The sequence below is a fragment of the Pempheris klunzingeri genome, chromosome 13 (genome assembly GCF_042242105.1).
Source record: "Pempheris klunzingeri isolate RE-2024b chromosome 13, fPemKlu1.hap1, whole genome shotgun sequence".
NCBI classification, from domain to species: Eukaryota; Metazoa; Chordata; class Actinopteri; order Acropomatiformes; family Pempheridae; genus Pempheris; species Pempheris klunzingeri.
The window spans coordinates 50032-66355 of record NC_092024.1 but is presented as its reverse complement, the minus strand read 5'-3'; the positions used below and the strand labels follow the sequence as shown (position 1 = coordinate 66355).

Here is a 16324-nt window from a genome sequence, read left to right as displayed (position 1 = left end):
AGGAAAATTGATGAGAAATTGAAGAGATGGATAGTTTGAATGGTATCCAAAGAGCCCAGAACAACCTCCAAAGAAATTAAAGGTGAACTCCAAGGCCAAGGTACATCAGTGTCAGATCGCACCATTCGTCGTTGTTTGAGTCAAAGTGGACTTCATGGGAGACGACCAAGGAGGACACCACTGTTGAAAGCAAATCATAAAAAAGCGAGACTGGAATTTGCGAAAATGCATATTGACAAGCCACAAAGCTTCTGGGAGAATGTCCTTTGGACAGATGAGACAAAACTGGAGCTTTTTGGTAAGGCACATCAACTCTATGTTCATAGACGCAAAAATGAAGCATACCAAGAAAAGAACACTGTCCCTACTGTGAAACATGGAGGAGGCTCGGTTATGTTCTGGGGCTGCTTTGCTGCATCTGGCACAGGGTGTCTTGAATCTGTGCAAGGTACAATGAAATCTCAAGACTATCAAGGCATTCTGGAGAGAAATGTGCTGCCTAGTGTCAGAAAGCTTGGTCTCAGTCGCAGGTCATGGGTCTTCCAACAGGATAACGACCCAAAACACACAGCCAAAAACACCCAAGAATGGCTAAGAGAAAAGCATTGGACTATTCTGAAGTGGCCTTCTATGAGCCCTGCTCTAAATCCCATTGAACATCTGTGGAAGGAGCTGAAACATGCCATCTGGAGTAGACACCCTTCAAACCTGAGACAACTGGAGCAGTTTGCTCACGAGGAGTGGGCCAAAATACCTGTTGACAGGTGCAGAAGTCTCATTGACAGTTACAGAAATCGTTTGATTGCAGTGATTGCCTCAAAAGGTTGTGCAACAAAATATTAAGTTATGGGTACCATCATTTTTGTCCAGGCCTGTTTCATTAGTTTGTTTTTTTAAATAATTCTGTTGAACAACAATTCAAAAGTAATGGCTGATTTTGATTGTTTAATTTTCAATAAATTTTTATTTATTGTTACTTTTGTAAGTTTCAAGTGATTTCAGTGACCATTGTGGGTTTTTCTTTCATTAACAGAGGGGTACCAACAATGTTGTCCACGTGTGTACACACAGTCACAGTGGAGACATCACTTTATAATAGCTGTCAATAGAATGGATTGTACAGCACAGTACTAGTGGATTTTTTTTTAAATAATTGCAAAGCCTTTTTAATTTGTGCTTAAGCTTCTTGTGTAGACACCACAAATCATTTTTCCAGATTAAATAAATATGGCACAAGTGCGACTACTATACGGAAATTTCTCTCGATTCATTCTCCAGCACTTTCAGACTTTACCCAGCTCACCCAAGAGGTTAGGATTAATGTAAATAATGATAATTTACAATGACAACATTCCATATAAATTACCTCAGTAAACTGTAAAACATCTAAAACTGTTTTATAGTAATTGAAATCTTATGGAGATATACTGTATTTCAATTGAAGGAATGAAAGTAATGCTCACACCCACGGCACAGAAAGTGGACAGGCACCTCATTTAGCAAGTTTGCATTTTGGTTTCGTGTCTGCATAAGGAGACGAGTGTGAAGGCACCACAAGGTCAAATATGCAGTAAAAAGAAATTAAGAGGGAAACGTAGGTGTTTGATAAAAACATGTTTAATAGAAGTGCAGTTACCGTCAGCAGAAGGGAGGAGGATCAAAACACAAGGAAGAGGATAAAATAGACTTCCAATTGATGTTGACCTGAGCAGACTCCAACAGGGGTGTGACGATGATGACTGTCGCAATGGGAGAATTCCCACAGTGGTTTCCCTGGGTTATAACACAGTACATCAGAGCATAAACATCATCCTGGAACTGAAGACAGTGGAGACTTTAAAGTGGATGACTAAAATAAGAGAGATGACATGTTTTGGCAGCCCTGAGTAAAGACTGGAAGCACTGCTGAAATACAGCGAGTCAAGAAGCTCCAGGACCATCAAGTCAGAGGTATTAATAAGAGGTATTGTGCCGTAGCTGTAGTGTTACCACAACCCCATCTTCCACTCTGCTCACGTCACACTCATCAAACTGAAGTCATTTGGGCTGAGGTCCATGCAGAGAGAGCACCGCGTCCGGCAACCAAACAGCACAACAGACTCGTGTGTCATGTGGTGGGCTGAGCTGAATGCCCAGCATCTTTCCAGATATTTGACAGCTGCCTGCAGTGAGGATGTCTCTGTGTGGCTAGAAGGAAAAACGCAGGAGGGGGTCGATATGCACAATATAGTGTCCAGAGACAGCGGAGGAGGGGTATGTGTCAGAGCAGATGGGTAACATTCTACCCACGTGGTAAAAAGGGCCGTAGTGTTCTTGATTGTTCATCTTTTAGTTTGTCTCGCACCTCCTCCTCTGAACAAGATTGTACCAACTCCTCCTTTGTGTTCCTTCTAGAGGAGACCTGTGTGTGGAGGAGGTGGGCTTTTCTGGTGTTGCCGCGGTGGCTGCCAACTTTCCTCACTCTCTCTCAGACAAGGCCATCAGCCGAGCATCGATCTCCGACTCCGACAGAATCCTGGAACACAAACACACAAGTTAACGGCCATAATTTTTTGTTCTGGCAGATTTCGTGGGTCGTACACACACATACACACACACGCACACACACGGCGATGTTGAGAACACATTCAACCATGTAAGCCCTTACTTTGATCTTATCTTAGTTTTTGGGAATTTCCATTACAACACCAGCCTGTTTTTATCATCTTTTAAAACGTAACTGATGCGTTATTGACAATGCCAACACATTACTATGTTTTTAGTGATTCATCTTCTCAGTTTCTGCATAAACATGCAAGCCTTTAAAGGCAGGAGCACTGGCATCTGTTCAGAGCTGCATGTTGTGTCAAGCAGCGAAGATTAAAATGTATCCAGGGAGTTTGACTAAATCCATCTGCCGTTTTTCCAGCAATGACCTGCTTTACTTTTACTCTGCAAAAACCCCTTTACAGCAGCTGGCCAGTGAAAAAACGTTCTATACCTGCGGCCTCGATCGTATTCCTTACTCGTGGTTATCAAGATATGTTCTCGCTCCGTCTCAGGAAAAGTACTCACTTGAACTTCGGCTCCTGGGTAGTGATGACTCCCACCTCCAGCTCTGAGGGCTTGAAGTCGATGGACAGAACGGTTGACAGACATGAGATAGCCGTCTGTTTTGAGAAGAGAGGAAGTGTTGTTGAGAAGCAGGAAGGGAAGGAGCGGAAAGGAAAACAAATTAAACATTACGTCTGAGACATAGAGGCATTTGGAAACAGCGAGGTGCAGCAACGCAGTCATAAATGAGCCTCTGAAAGCATGTCAGTGTGGCTGTAAACAGTATCTGACAGCAAATAATAATGCTTTACCTTCTCTAGAAAAATAAATACAGCCATGGCACTTATGCTTGTCCACCTACACTATTTGTCTACCAACAGTCGTTAAATAGTGAATAAGGAAAGGCCAGTGCAATTTAGATGTGGGTGACAAATTCCACTTGTTTGCTTTGACTTCTTGTAATCTACCAAGTGGATTTCAGTTTGGTTTCTACCACAGTTGTCCAGAGAAACACCAATTAATGCAGTTAGTTGCACACTTGTGAAACTCCTGAACATTTATGACATCCAAAGAACTCTCTGAGGTTCCCTGCCTGAGAAATTCTCCAAACAAAACTACATAACTGTGTGTGTGTGTGTGTTTGTGTGTGTCCCCTACTTCGATAGTCTGTTCATAGGTCCAATCCAGTTTCTTCTTGACCTTCTTCTCCAGGAAGCTGGTGGCCTCAGTCTGTTTCACTCCAGCTGCAGTGGCCTTAAAGCCACAGTAGTAGCCGGCTGGATCACACTTATACAGCTGCGGACCCAACTCTTCATCGAGTCCGACAACTATCATACCTGGAGGAGGGATGCAAGGCACAGGGGAATAAAGACAGGACAGTTGGAACGAAGCAGTGTAATCGATTTGTACATCTGATTTATGCACTAAACAGCACTTTACATACACTTTACCCTTGTCAAAGAAATATGGACCCATAAACAGCTGCACGAACACGCAGGCACCAATATCAGTTTTCAGAGATGTAACATGTAAACTGGATTTTGTGCTGATATTCAGAATCAAGCTGTGACGAAAACCCTGCTAATACATAGAGGAACCCATTATTTTGGAATGGATTGGATTTTGGTTAAAATCCCACAAACAATCCGATATCTAGTACAAGAACACGCTACTCACAACAGCCTAGCGGCCTCATCTCAGCATTCTGTGTGTAGACTTGGGAGATGTCCGCCATGCGTTTGCACAACATGTCCACAGGGATCTCGTAGCCGTACTTATACATCCAGTTAGCAGCTTCATAGCGTGCCCTCTGCACCTGAGACCTGCCATCAGCTAGTGAGAGGAAGAGGCAAACAGAGTGGACAAATACACGAATGAGCATAACACAAACAGACTTCTTAAATTTTTTTATTTCTTTGTTTAAATGGAGGACAGGAGTACTAGAGATGGATGATTCATTATTCTCAACCTGACTGTTAAAAGAAGTCGGCCCTGTCTCTAACAGGTTGAGGCTGCTCTAGACTTTTTAAAACCATGTTGGGTTTTTTTTACTGACTAATACTATGTAATGTTAAAGACTTGGCAGCTGACTAAAACTGCACACTTATTTTCCCCAGCCCTGACAAAAGTCATTACACGGATACATTTCTGGCTCCGAAAAGGAAGATGAGCAAGAGGACAATAAGGCAACAACACTCTGTGGAAATTTGTTACCATCAATTATCATCAACGGGAACTCAAACTCAACAAGACATCACTTACCAGTCATGCCTGTCATGGCGCAGCCAATGTTCTCTGTAACTCTAAACAGATGTGTGACCGTCGAGGCATCCAGCAGCTTGTCCTGAGAAAAACACAAGATTGAGGCAAAAGGGAAATGTACACCTCATATTCCACTAGTAATACAATAACTAATGACAGCTGTCGTATCTGACCACATGCTTTGTGAAGACACAGAAACATTAACATCTGTGCACTTATGATGTGTGTGTGTGTGTGTGTGTGTGTGTGTACTGACTGGGACTTTCTTTTGTGTGACGACCACAACACAGTCCTTTCCTCTGATAGCCACAGAGGTCAGCCCTCCCTGGTTGATGGCTTTGAAGGCATACTCTGAAAACAGAGAGGGGAGAATCAAGTCATGAGGTACAAGTGGGCACTTCAAACCACTTCAAACCATTTTGTATGCAATTTGTGCACACAAGCAACTCTTTGTCTAAGTATTCCACAATGTACACCTTTGTTACATATGGCTGGTGGCTTGTCTCAGGTCTGAAGCTAACATGTGATACAGCTCACTTGCAATGACTCTTTTAAAAGAATGACTGTTGTAAATACGGGTAGGTAATGTGCTACTAAATTAGTAGCTAGTGAAGCTTAATAAGAAAGTAAATTCTCACAAAAATATTCATATAAACATTACCTTGTAGCACTCCACAGTACCATTAAGCTAGCTAAGGTAGCTAGCACAACAGCAACAAAACGAGCCTGTTATTTAATTATTACTTAATAAATATTTAATTCTGATTTTATATAGTTAAGTACAATTATTTTTTAGCACGACGTGTTGAAATAAAAACCTGCTTTTAATGACAGTGAGCTGTGAATGGGCTGGATAGAAGCTGCTAGCTAATGCTAGCCCGTTAGCCAGTGGTGATGACAGAGCAGGTTGACTTTTGGTCATTTCTCTCACTCCTCACCGACTTGGTAGAGTCTTCCCTCCGGAGAGAAGATGGTGATGTGGCGGTCAAAGCCTGCACTTGACCCCCGAGACATGACGGCTGGACGTAACCGAGGTAAACCCCAGTAGGCTGAAGTTGAAACTAAACTGAGAGGAAAGAGAGGCAAAACATGGCAACCCGGATGTGATCTGTCCCGCTGGAGGCTTCCACATCCGGGTCCCTTTGTAGTTTGTAAACGTCACTACGGACTACAAACCTGCTGCTCCTTTGAGATGTTGCTATGAGATGCAACACGTTTATCATTATTACTAAAAATCGAATAGAAGTTCGCTTTCCTGAAGCTCAAAGTTAAATTAATGAGTGCAGGCAGCTTAGTTATTTATAATAATATTTTATTCACAAGTCCACAGTTCTAATACAAGCATATGAGTGTGAACGTGTTCAGTGCTTTTTGGTGAGGCAGAGCCATTGTTGCGGCACTTCATAGGTGCTCCGGTCCTCTGTGCTGTCGTAGGGAAGGTGCCACGAGTCCGCTGAAGTCTGGACGATGGTGTCGTAGCTAGGAATATTCTTAACACACACAAACACACACAATTAATTGGTATCCTTCTTTCTCGTCTGTAGCCCTTTCCTCCTCCTCTTCCTCCTGCTCCTCGTCATCCTTACCTGAAATCGGACTCTTGTGCCTGCTGTGACGTAACCAGTCATTACCAGCTGGTGGCCTCTCTGCCATTTGAAGAAGAGCCGTCTGGTGGCTGCGTCTGGCAGGCAGGCCTTGTGGTCCCTCATCAGGTCCTTGCTCACAAACTGACAGTGGTTCCCAGAATGCAAAGCGGCATACAGCAAGAAGGGGTCGTCCTCCGAACTGACGGACACACAGACCAAAAGGTGTGAGGTGAACTTGTTACAAACACACACTCCTAAGGACAACGTGCTGAATGCTGTGTTGAGGAGTTGTTTGTGGGACATTTTCCATAATACTCTTTTTTATTATCAGCGGCTCACATGTTTTCAGTGAAGAAGCAGTGAGCTCTCTGCTGGATGAGGTCCATGTTGTGTTTCTTCCAGGAACTGGAGGGCCGCAGCATGTGTTTCCTTCCCAACACCAGAGCAGTCAGACCCTGACGCTCGAGCTCTGACACCACCGCCAACAACTGAAAAACACACACACCCACACACACACACACACACACACACACACACACACACACACACACACACACACACACACACACACACACACACACACACACACACACCTCAATACTTTTATTCATGTTAATGTGAAAAAATAGAACATGATTATTTAATAACACAAATGTCTGTCATGATCACACCCGATGGTGCATGTAGCTCCTACATGACTAATACAAGTTTTAAGATATTTTTTTGCAGTTTTTACATTGTTTACATCATCTAGTCCAATGCTGATGGTTTCATCTACTGCCATTATCAGGTCAAAATTTCAATTTGTCCAACAACTATCTGTGAAAGCACTGCTGTTGATAGCGTGTGGTTGTAGACTCTCATTAATCTCAAATTGAGGTATTTTTTTTAATCTATACTGGCATTTGAATGAACACTTCTGTAAGCGGCCCTGGTGTAAATTTCTATGACTTTTGCATTCATGTGAATAATTCATTAAGCTTTCACATGAACTACATCACTAGAGAGGGAAAAGGTTTGTCTGTACTTTCCTTTGACTGCCACATAACGTCTGTGAAAGACGTGACATATATCAATTCAGACAGAAGAGAAGAGACAGAAAGTTACATAGTTCACACACGCTCCTGATAGACAGAAAGATGTGGGTGGGAAGTAAGCTAGGTGTCATTAAAATCAGGTATTGGCCAGTTATAAAGGCACCTCCTACATGCGTCTGCTGACACACACTGCAGGTTTAGTCATAGTGAAGCCAGCAGAAAAGCCCCTGGGTTGGACAGACATATGTGTGGGAAGAAACCACTAAAATCTAGACTCTAAAACTCTATGTGTGTGTGTGTTAGTAGACCCTGTAAAATATTTAGATATTAGATATTTTGAACCCTTTTCAACTCTATTTTACATTACAGTTTGCATGCATGAGCATCTGTGTGCTTTCTCACCGTCTCCGACTGCTTGCGTCTGTCCTTGCTGATGTTTGCTACATTCAGTCCATCTACGACCACATCGAAAGCTGGCTTCCTCTTCACAAATGCCTTGAACCTCTCCAACTCCTGAACAGACAGAGAGATAGACGGACAGAAATGAAGAGGATGAGAGTGATATACTGAGAGAAAAAATAGGTCATTGGAGGAGTAAAGAAATGGATAAAGGTTTGAGAGTTATACCTGGATAATGTGCCACACTGTGTTCTATTTCACCACAGTCTCTCTGGGGGCTCTGTGAGCTAAACACCAACATCAGCATACTACCGTGTTCACAATGACAATCCTAACATGTTGATCTCTGATGTTTAGAATCTAAACTAGCTGACTAACTCGGTGTGTTAGTGTGCCAACATTTGCTAATTAGCATTGAACACAAAGTACAGCTGAGGCTTCGTTTTAGATTCATCTGTTAGATTATAACCCAAAGTATCACACAAATTAAAAGGTTTTAATTCACAGTGGGCCTGGTGGACAAGTCAGTGGATCACCAAAGTCAGCATGATTCATCCACTGGGGACCATGAATCTCTGCACAAAATTTCATGGCAATCCATCAGATGGATATTTCAGTCTGGCCCAAAGCGGTGGTCCGACAGACGAGTAGGGATCGTCTATGGGCTCTACTTATTGCCTTAGAATTCGATCTCTTTTCTCTATTAATAGTCTTTTAGCTCGCTACCAGCCAGGAGCAAACGTCAATTAAATTCACAAATCAGATCTTTTCATCTTTTGATTGAATAAACAGCAGCAGTCCTCTGACCTCCTCCTCGGTCCTCTGTAATTGTCCATCTGACAGTCAGTGTATTATATTGCTCACTTTTCTCAGCTCCATTTTTCATTCATGACTGCAGAGCCAAAGTCTCGAATTACTAATGTCAAAATACGTTTGCGTATAGTGGCAGACGTGCTCATTTTCAGAAAAGGTGCCCACCTTAAAAGCTGACAGTCTGACTAAATACTTGCTGGGTGTCTGACTAAATATGTGCAGTACTGAAAATGTACAGAAAAACTCTGCAGGACTCTCTAACCAGGGGTTTGTTCCTCATTGTGGCAGAGGGGTGTCTCTGAAGTCCATCTGTGAGTTGACTGGCCTGATGGTTGGCTGGTTTTCTCACTGACTGATCACAAGCCTGCCAGTAATACACATTCTGTGCCTTTCCTGCTTGTCACTGAGATGACTGAGTGCCAGCTGGCAGCTGGCAGCTGACAATAGACTAGAGTCTGTGTAGTGATAAAGTTTAACAGCATCCTGCATTGAGGATATGGGTAATAATGATTTTCTTTCCTTGTTGGATAAACCTGTTTCAGATTAGACTCAGACTTATACGATATCATTTAAAGTGGGCCACACTTTATTTGCATGGTTCACTACTCATAAATGTTCTAAAGGGAGATGTGGAAAGACATCTGGAGATAATTGTTTTCTGTCTTCAACTTTAATTTTAGCACAGCACTTCAAGAAAGTTTGTTGAATATTTGTCATGTGTGTCTTTGCACTGCAGCGAGGGAGAAAGGCTTCGTCCTGTGTCCTGTTCTAGTCAGTATGTGAAACAGTCTTACCTCTTTGCACCATAACAGGAAAGTAGTGCTGAAGCTCAGAATTAGCCTCCAGCACGTGCACATTGTTAATGCTTTCACTTTTAGATAGCGGCGGTATGGAAATAGGTTGCTGTGAATTCCCCTTGGACTTGAAACATGACTGCCTGCACACCATTACAACCGCACAATCAAAATGTGACCATAAAAATGTAAAAAGGTTGTAATATTCCTCCTCTAATGGATATACTGCCTGCCAAGCCCAGTTAATGCTCCATTATCTATTTTGATTACTTTAATTCACCAAACACATGCAAACACACTCACACAAATACTGTATGGAACAATAATGAATTCAACAGAACACCACCACAATGTGCACTTTCAGTCTGGAAGCTGGTTTTGGTTGAGATGGGGGAGAAGTGTGTTTGGGTGGGAGTATTAGAAGTATTCAAAAAAGGAGGAATGGACAGATGGAGGTGTGGGGATGAGGAGAGTGATTGGTTATGATGGAGGGTTAGGGTCAAAAAGAAAGAGGAAAAAAAAGTTTAAGAGAATGAGAGCAGGAGACGGAAGCAGAGAGAGACGAAGAGAGAGAGTCCAGTATAATTATCTAGGGACTTTCCACAGCTGATATGTGAAACCAGCTCATTGTGCTGCTGTGGATAATATGACTGCTTAAAACACACACACGCACGCACACGCACGCACACACACACGTGCACACACACGCACACACACACACACGTGCTTATACAGAAACAATATTTATATCAGTCCCACCGTATTCTACGCATTACATTTTAATTTGGTTATAAATGTCATGTTTTTATTTGTAATAACATCTCATTATATTATACATAATATAGATATTCTATATTTGAGAATGCGTATTTAAGCAAAATTGTGTCACAAGTCTGAAACAAATGTTAATTAACTATACATGTAAGTATCCATAACAACCTGCTGTTGCTACGGCAGCTGATTTCAAAGCACTATACTTGAGATAAAATTGTTGTAAGATTTAATATTATACTGCTTTACAAGATATTAAAGATTAGCATTGTCATTATTGACATGTCTGGGCTCTTTGAAAGTATAATATGGTAAATACTTGCTAATATTTTATTCAGATTATAATCAAGGGAAGAGAAACTGAACCCAAAAGTATGGGGATAAATGATTGTTATGTTGTTTTATTTTATTTCATTTCATTTCCTTTGCGGTAACGAAGTGCAACATCTCATTTGCAATGAACTGAAACTGGGAAGATCAGTGTTGTAGTTTTTCTATGTTAAAATGTTTGAAATAGACCCAAACTCTGTTTTGGTATCTGTGCCTAAAATATGTTCTATGAGCACCTGCAGCTCCTGCTGGCACAAAAACATTGTATGCTGGGACTGTAGGTGCTTTAGCTCGAACAGTGTGGACACAGGAACACAAAGGCAGCAGTGCAATGTAACACAACGCAGCAGAACATGTCGGATTAAATGCGACCTTTGTGGAGCTTATGTTACCGATGTTCTATTATTGCTTCGGATATAGTGTGTGTGTCTAGTGAGTACACTGTGTGTCAGAGAGGAGGTCCACAAACGTGATAAATTATGGCTTTTCTGTTGCTTTACATTAAATTGAAGGAGTTTCTGTTCCTCTGGTCACTCTGTGTGGTGTCATAATTCCTAACTTGGTCTCTGCTTTATGCGTCTCAACATCTATCTATGTGTCCGTCTCTGCTTCACCTCACACAAACAAACACAGCTCTTCCTCCTCTTTGCACCGATGCCCTCACTCTCTTCCTCCATTTGTCCCTCACCGCATCTGTTGCTTCCTTGTTGTCTGAGGCACTCTGTTTGCCCTCAAAATGAACTGCCTTAAATTGGCAATTAATGGAGCCAAGTTGTACAGCCTCGTCTGTCTGCCTTCCTTGTGCCGTCTCCTCCGCAGGAGGTAGCTGTGGGCCACATTCACATGGTGCTCCATATGCTGGAAATCCCCTCAATTTAACGAACTGTTGCACCAACAAACTCCCCCTAACTACCGAAAAACACAGAGGAACACATGCAAACTCTGTCTCTGTTCATAAATGAAATATGACATATGGCATATTACTGACGTTGCCAGGTTTCTTTTTGGAAACAACTGCTGTAAAATAACTGTGTTTTTAAGTTTATTGCCATTGGCATTATAAAAATAACAGTCAGTACATTCCAATCCAATGAAAAGCTTGTGCCTTGGCTCTCTCAGACACACACAGACAGCGCACATATGCACGCAAGATAAAGTGATGACTGCCTTCGCCTGGTCAGAGAGGGGCATAAAACTCACATTAAAAAAATGCAGTCCTCATTTTAAGTTCTGCTCTGCGTGCCTGTTGACTGTATTTAGTATCAAGATGCTAAATGTCTGTGGGCTGAAGCTATCTGTCTATCTAAGCTCCCACTGATCCATCGAGCCTTCACACACTGCGGTTGCTTCCCAAGAACTATGCCACCTTAAAACATGCAAAACATCTCCATTTCATATCACAGGTAAAATATGAATAACCACTGCACAAAGCGGCAGAATGGCCTACCTAGTGTGACATTTTGGGAAATATGCTTACTTATTTGTTTTTGTACAGAGAATCAGATACTCACATCTGTCCGTTTGTCAGATATGAAGCTACAACTGGTCTCTAGGACTCACTAATTAACACGCTATATCTGGTTTGTTTTATCCATCCAAAGAGTTTAAAAATTGCAATTTGTAGTTTGTTACATGAAAGACACACTATTATATTCTAATACAGCATATCAGTCTTTAACTCTGCAACAAAAGCTAAAAGCATGTTACCTAAAATGTCTGTGTTTTATGTCTCTATGACTGCTGTGGAAGAAAATATAAATGCAATATAAATACAATCAAGACCAGAAAAGAGACAACTGGGTGGAATTACTAAATTACTAAATAAGTCAGTTGAAAGTCAGTATTAGCCGTCTCACGGTGCCTTTACGCTTCCTTCCCTTCACTTCCTTTAAAACAACCCCTTAAAGAGCATAAATGGAGAGCTGTTCATCTCACTCAGCTACACGGTGAAGGCAGCTGTCTGAGCTTACTGATCTCTTTCACTTCACCTCAACAGCCCAGCGCCGCACACGTGCCAACAACGCCATCTAGCAGACGCTACAGAGAGAGGGAGCTGCTAAGCAAGTAAGCGCGCCATGCTGCTGACAGATATCTGCTTTTTGGTTTAGAGACATTTTTACAACAACATGGAATATTCATTTAGGATTCATTATTTTCCATTGAAAAAAAAACAAACACCTATAGCACCCACACACCTATTTCAAACTGAACACATCTTAAAAGTTCTCAAACCACAGCAGCTGAAAGTTTGACACCAACCATGATTATTGATCGTGTCTCCTTTGCCAAGATAATCCATCCCACCTCACAGGTGTGGCAAATCAAGATGGCCACAGCACGCGTGTGCACATGTTCTTATATAACTTACTTGGTGGGGCCCAAAAACTAGGAGCACACTCAGTGTTTTCTAAATGTTATTGTTACTAGTGATAAAACCAAAAGGATCACAACATTTGCTTGGTGGTGGTGGGTTGGTTTCAGGGTAAGGGGCGTGTTAAAATTCTTTAGTTACGGTATACATCACATCAATGGGAAGTCCCCACAAGGCTAGAGGCACAACATGGTAGATGTGTGTGTGTGTGTGTGTGTGTGTGTGTGTGTGTGTGTGTGTGTGTGTGTGTGTGTGTGTGTGTGTGTGTGTGTGTGTGTGTGTACCTCTGGTGTCGTCTTGTTAAAAACATCTCGCCCCTGAATGACGTCAGCCATCACTCTGTCTTTCAGCTGCTGGTACTCCTCAGCAGTCAGCTGGATGGACTCTAACTCTGACCCACAGCACTTGCACACACCCCTAAACACACACACACACACACACACAATACATGAATGACATACAGAATACACAGTTTCTGCCATGCATAAAGGAAGTGGTGTAATTACTTTGGGGTGGCGCTGGTCCAACTTCCTGTCCATTTCTGCTCTGTGAGGCTGAAGACGGGGGGGCGAGACAGAAGGAGAAAAGAGAAATGAGAGCGAGGAGCGACAGGTTGAGGTGGATAAAAATACAATTAATCAGATCACGTTAAGTTCATACAGAGAGAAAATGATTCCAGGGATAAATGTTGGTTTGCAATTTCATTCGTTTGTTTTTCTTGGTATTAAAGGAGGGACAGAGGGGGGAAATCTCTTACAATCTCTTCATTCCTCAAATCAGCAGCAATGTTCACTCATTATAGTTTGAAAAGCAGCACTTTTAATTCCATAATTGATAATCCTGGTCAACTAATTATCATAATATGTCTAAAAGTGTTTCAGGCAAATTATATCATATTGAACAACCTTGTTAAGGCAGTTTATAGTTTCGAGGACGGACACTCCTGAGTTTAGGAAATTGTCAAACGTGCATCCAGCCTCAGTTTCCCACCAAACCCTCAGTATCTTTATCCCTCTCCTTTACCTCTCAAACCAGGTCTTGATGCTGCTGGCGAGGCTGTGTTGGGGGTAGATCTGGTTGTTCCTCATGTTGAGCAGAATCCCCAGCAGCCTCTCGTGGTGCTCCAATGGAGACATGGCCTCTGCCTCCCTCTCGTCTTCCTCCACGGTCTTCCTCATACCCTTAAACAAAGCGTCCCAGGTCTCCTGGTGTGGGCTCAGTCCCTTTTCGATTAATTCGTCGTAAAGACCCCAGGCGGTGGCTGCGTCACCGCGTAACATCGCTGCTGAGATGATGTCACCGTAGTTGCGTGGCGATGGGGTGAGGACCTGTTGGCATGTCAGTTAAAGAACGTGATGAGAGAGCAGACATGTCATATCCTCCAGCTCCAGTATGAGTTCAGTGTGTTTTTTAAAATAAAAATCCAAACACTGCTCACCTTCTTGACTTCATACAGGATGCTGATAGCCTCCCTCCACCTCGCTGTCCGGCTGAAGGACTTGATGAAGAGGCTGGAGGCTCCCGTTTCCAGAGAGGGGAAGCTCCCCCGCATAATGTCATAGATATCGAACACTTCGGCGTCATGGCTGCCGCTCACACACAGCGCAAGGTACCGCAGTAACAGCTCATAAGACAGCGTCCCCGTTTCCATGGCTACAAAAGTGAGGAGGGACCTGTGGAGGTTTGTAAAACACACATGCTTGAATTCTTCGACCTTTATAGCACACTTGTCTTGCTTATATTTCCTTCTATTTGGTTGTTTACAATACATTTTAAACATTTTGAGAGCAACTTGGACAAAACAACAGAGATAAACTGAACACACACAAGGTAGAAGTTTCAACAAAATGTGCTGAAAATCGCAGACACACAAACACACTCGACCTCCACTCACTTGGCGATGTCCAGCTCTGCCCCAGAGGCGAACAGTGCAGACATCATGTGGATGTCAAAGCGTTGAGAGTTTCCCAGATGCTCCTTCAGCGTCCTCCACTCTGCAGCAGATAGTGGCCGGTCTGGAGGCTGCATCCTGCCTGTGAAACATTCCTGCTTCAGTGAAGGAAACTGAAACAATGATTCCCAAACGCTTTCATGGGTTCATCGAGACTTAATACAACACTGGAAAAGGCATAATTTAACAAAACTTGAAGTATTATTATAGAATATTGTATTTTGCACCAGAAAGGATTGACTGCAGTAGAAAAACAAAGCTTTGCTGAATGTAAAAGGACGCCTGTTACAGCAAACACTTCCACTATGTCCAACCTGCTCCTCTGGTTGTCCTCTTGGGCTCTTCTACGCGTCGCTCCTCGTCCTGGGACACCAGAGCTGCTTTCCTCTTCAGCATCTCTGCAGTCCTCTTCGCCGTCCCAGCAGCAAACACAGATTTGGAGAAGGAAGGCCTCAGCCGAACAGCAAAGCTCTTACCCCTTTCCTCCACAGCATCGTCCCAAAATTCCTCTTCCCTACGTCTGATGGTGTCAGTTTTCCCCCGCCTCTGTCCACCAGTCAGCCTGCCTCCTGGGTTGGGATTAGTGTCTCTGGTGCACAGAGAGCGTGCTGAGAGGGGCAGCTGGGATGACTTCCACAGAGAAGTCTTTAGTGTGAAGAAATGCTTCAAGGGATTCACACATATTCTGACGTTTAATATTAAGGTGGAGCCCATGTTGGGGTGTTTAACCTCTGAACCTGTGAGAACTAAATGCAGATTATTTATTACTAAACTTTACATTCACTTCAGTTATAAATCGGCTATAAACCTCATTTTACAAACAGTAGAAATACCAACTGACACAAAACTAACACATACTATAGTTAGTTGAACCAACAATCTGAAAATGAGGCTAGTCGGCTAACCTTGGTGTTTCCAAATGCCAGCTGTTATTTTAAGATAAGTATCGCTTCTCTCGTTGGCTTAATCGATCATTACTACCCTTTAAACGCGACCCACAGTTCCCCCTCGGTAGTAAACAAACTAAAACAGCTTCTATCGCACCACATAACTTCATGGATAATCACAACTGTAAGCATGACTGGAGTCGCACAACATGACGTCATCAACGCTCGACAGCTCCCTGTGAGAACAGACAGAGACAGACCGGAATAAGCAATTTGGTTTGAAAAATAAAAGAGCAAACAATCACCCGAAACAGAAGAATATAAAAATGATCAAGACGAAGAAGCAAAAAGGGGATTTCATTTGAATTTCGTAAAGATTTGCACAGAAACGTTTCCTTTATTGTATTTTACATTCTTACATACTCTGTGTTTATTTAGACTATGAATATTCCTTGAATGATTGTCGTTATTGTTTTCCCTAAACGCATAGAAAGTGTGCTTTTATTGCGAAATAGTAAGATTCAAACCGGAAGCTGCCTATCTGTCAGTCAGAAATTGACGTTGTCGGTTTCTAGGCAGCCAGCTTGACTT

The 16324-nt window shown here is 42.6% G+C and overlaps 2 protein-coding genes across 2 annotated transcripts; both read right to left on the bottom strand.

Moving 5' to 3' along the window:
* Positions 1-1599: 1599 nt before the first annotated feature.
* On the bottom strand, positions 1600-5891 carry psma6a (proteasome 20S subunit alpha 6a). Its single transcript, XM_070841955.1, has 7 exons — positions 5733-5891; positions 5051-5145; positions 4795-4876; positions 4210-4365; positions 3691-3869; positions 3055-3149; positions 1600-2515 (listed from the first exon to the last, which is right to left on the bottom strand). Exons 1-7 carry the CDS (start codon positions 5806-5808, stop codon positions 2458-2460), a joined length of 741 nt encoding a protein of 246 aa, XP_070698056.1. The 5' UTR covers positions 5809-5891; the 3' UTR covers positions 1600-2457.
* Positions 5892-6089: 198 nt separating this feature from the next.
* On the bottom strand, positions 6090-15674 carry prorp (protein only RNase P catalytic subunit). Its single transcript, XM_070842516.1, has 10 exons — positions 15161-15674; positions 14790-14928; positions 14334-14568; positions 13919-14223; positions 13402-13449; positions 13180-13312; positions 7820-7930; positions 6720-6868; positions 6381-6579; positions 6090-6284 (listed from the first exon to the last, which is right to left on the bottom strand). Exons 1-10 carry the CDS (start codon positions 15558-15560, stop codon positions 6156-6158), a joined length of 1848 nt encoding a protein of 615 aa, XP_070698617.1. The 5' UTR covers positions 15561-15674; the 3' UTR covers positions 6090-6155.
* Positions 15675-16324: the final 650 nt, after the last annotated feature.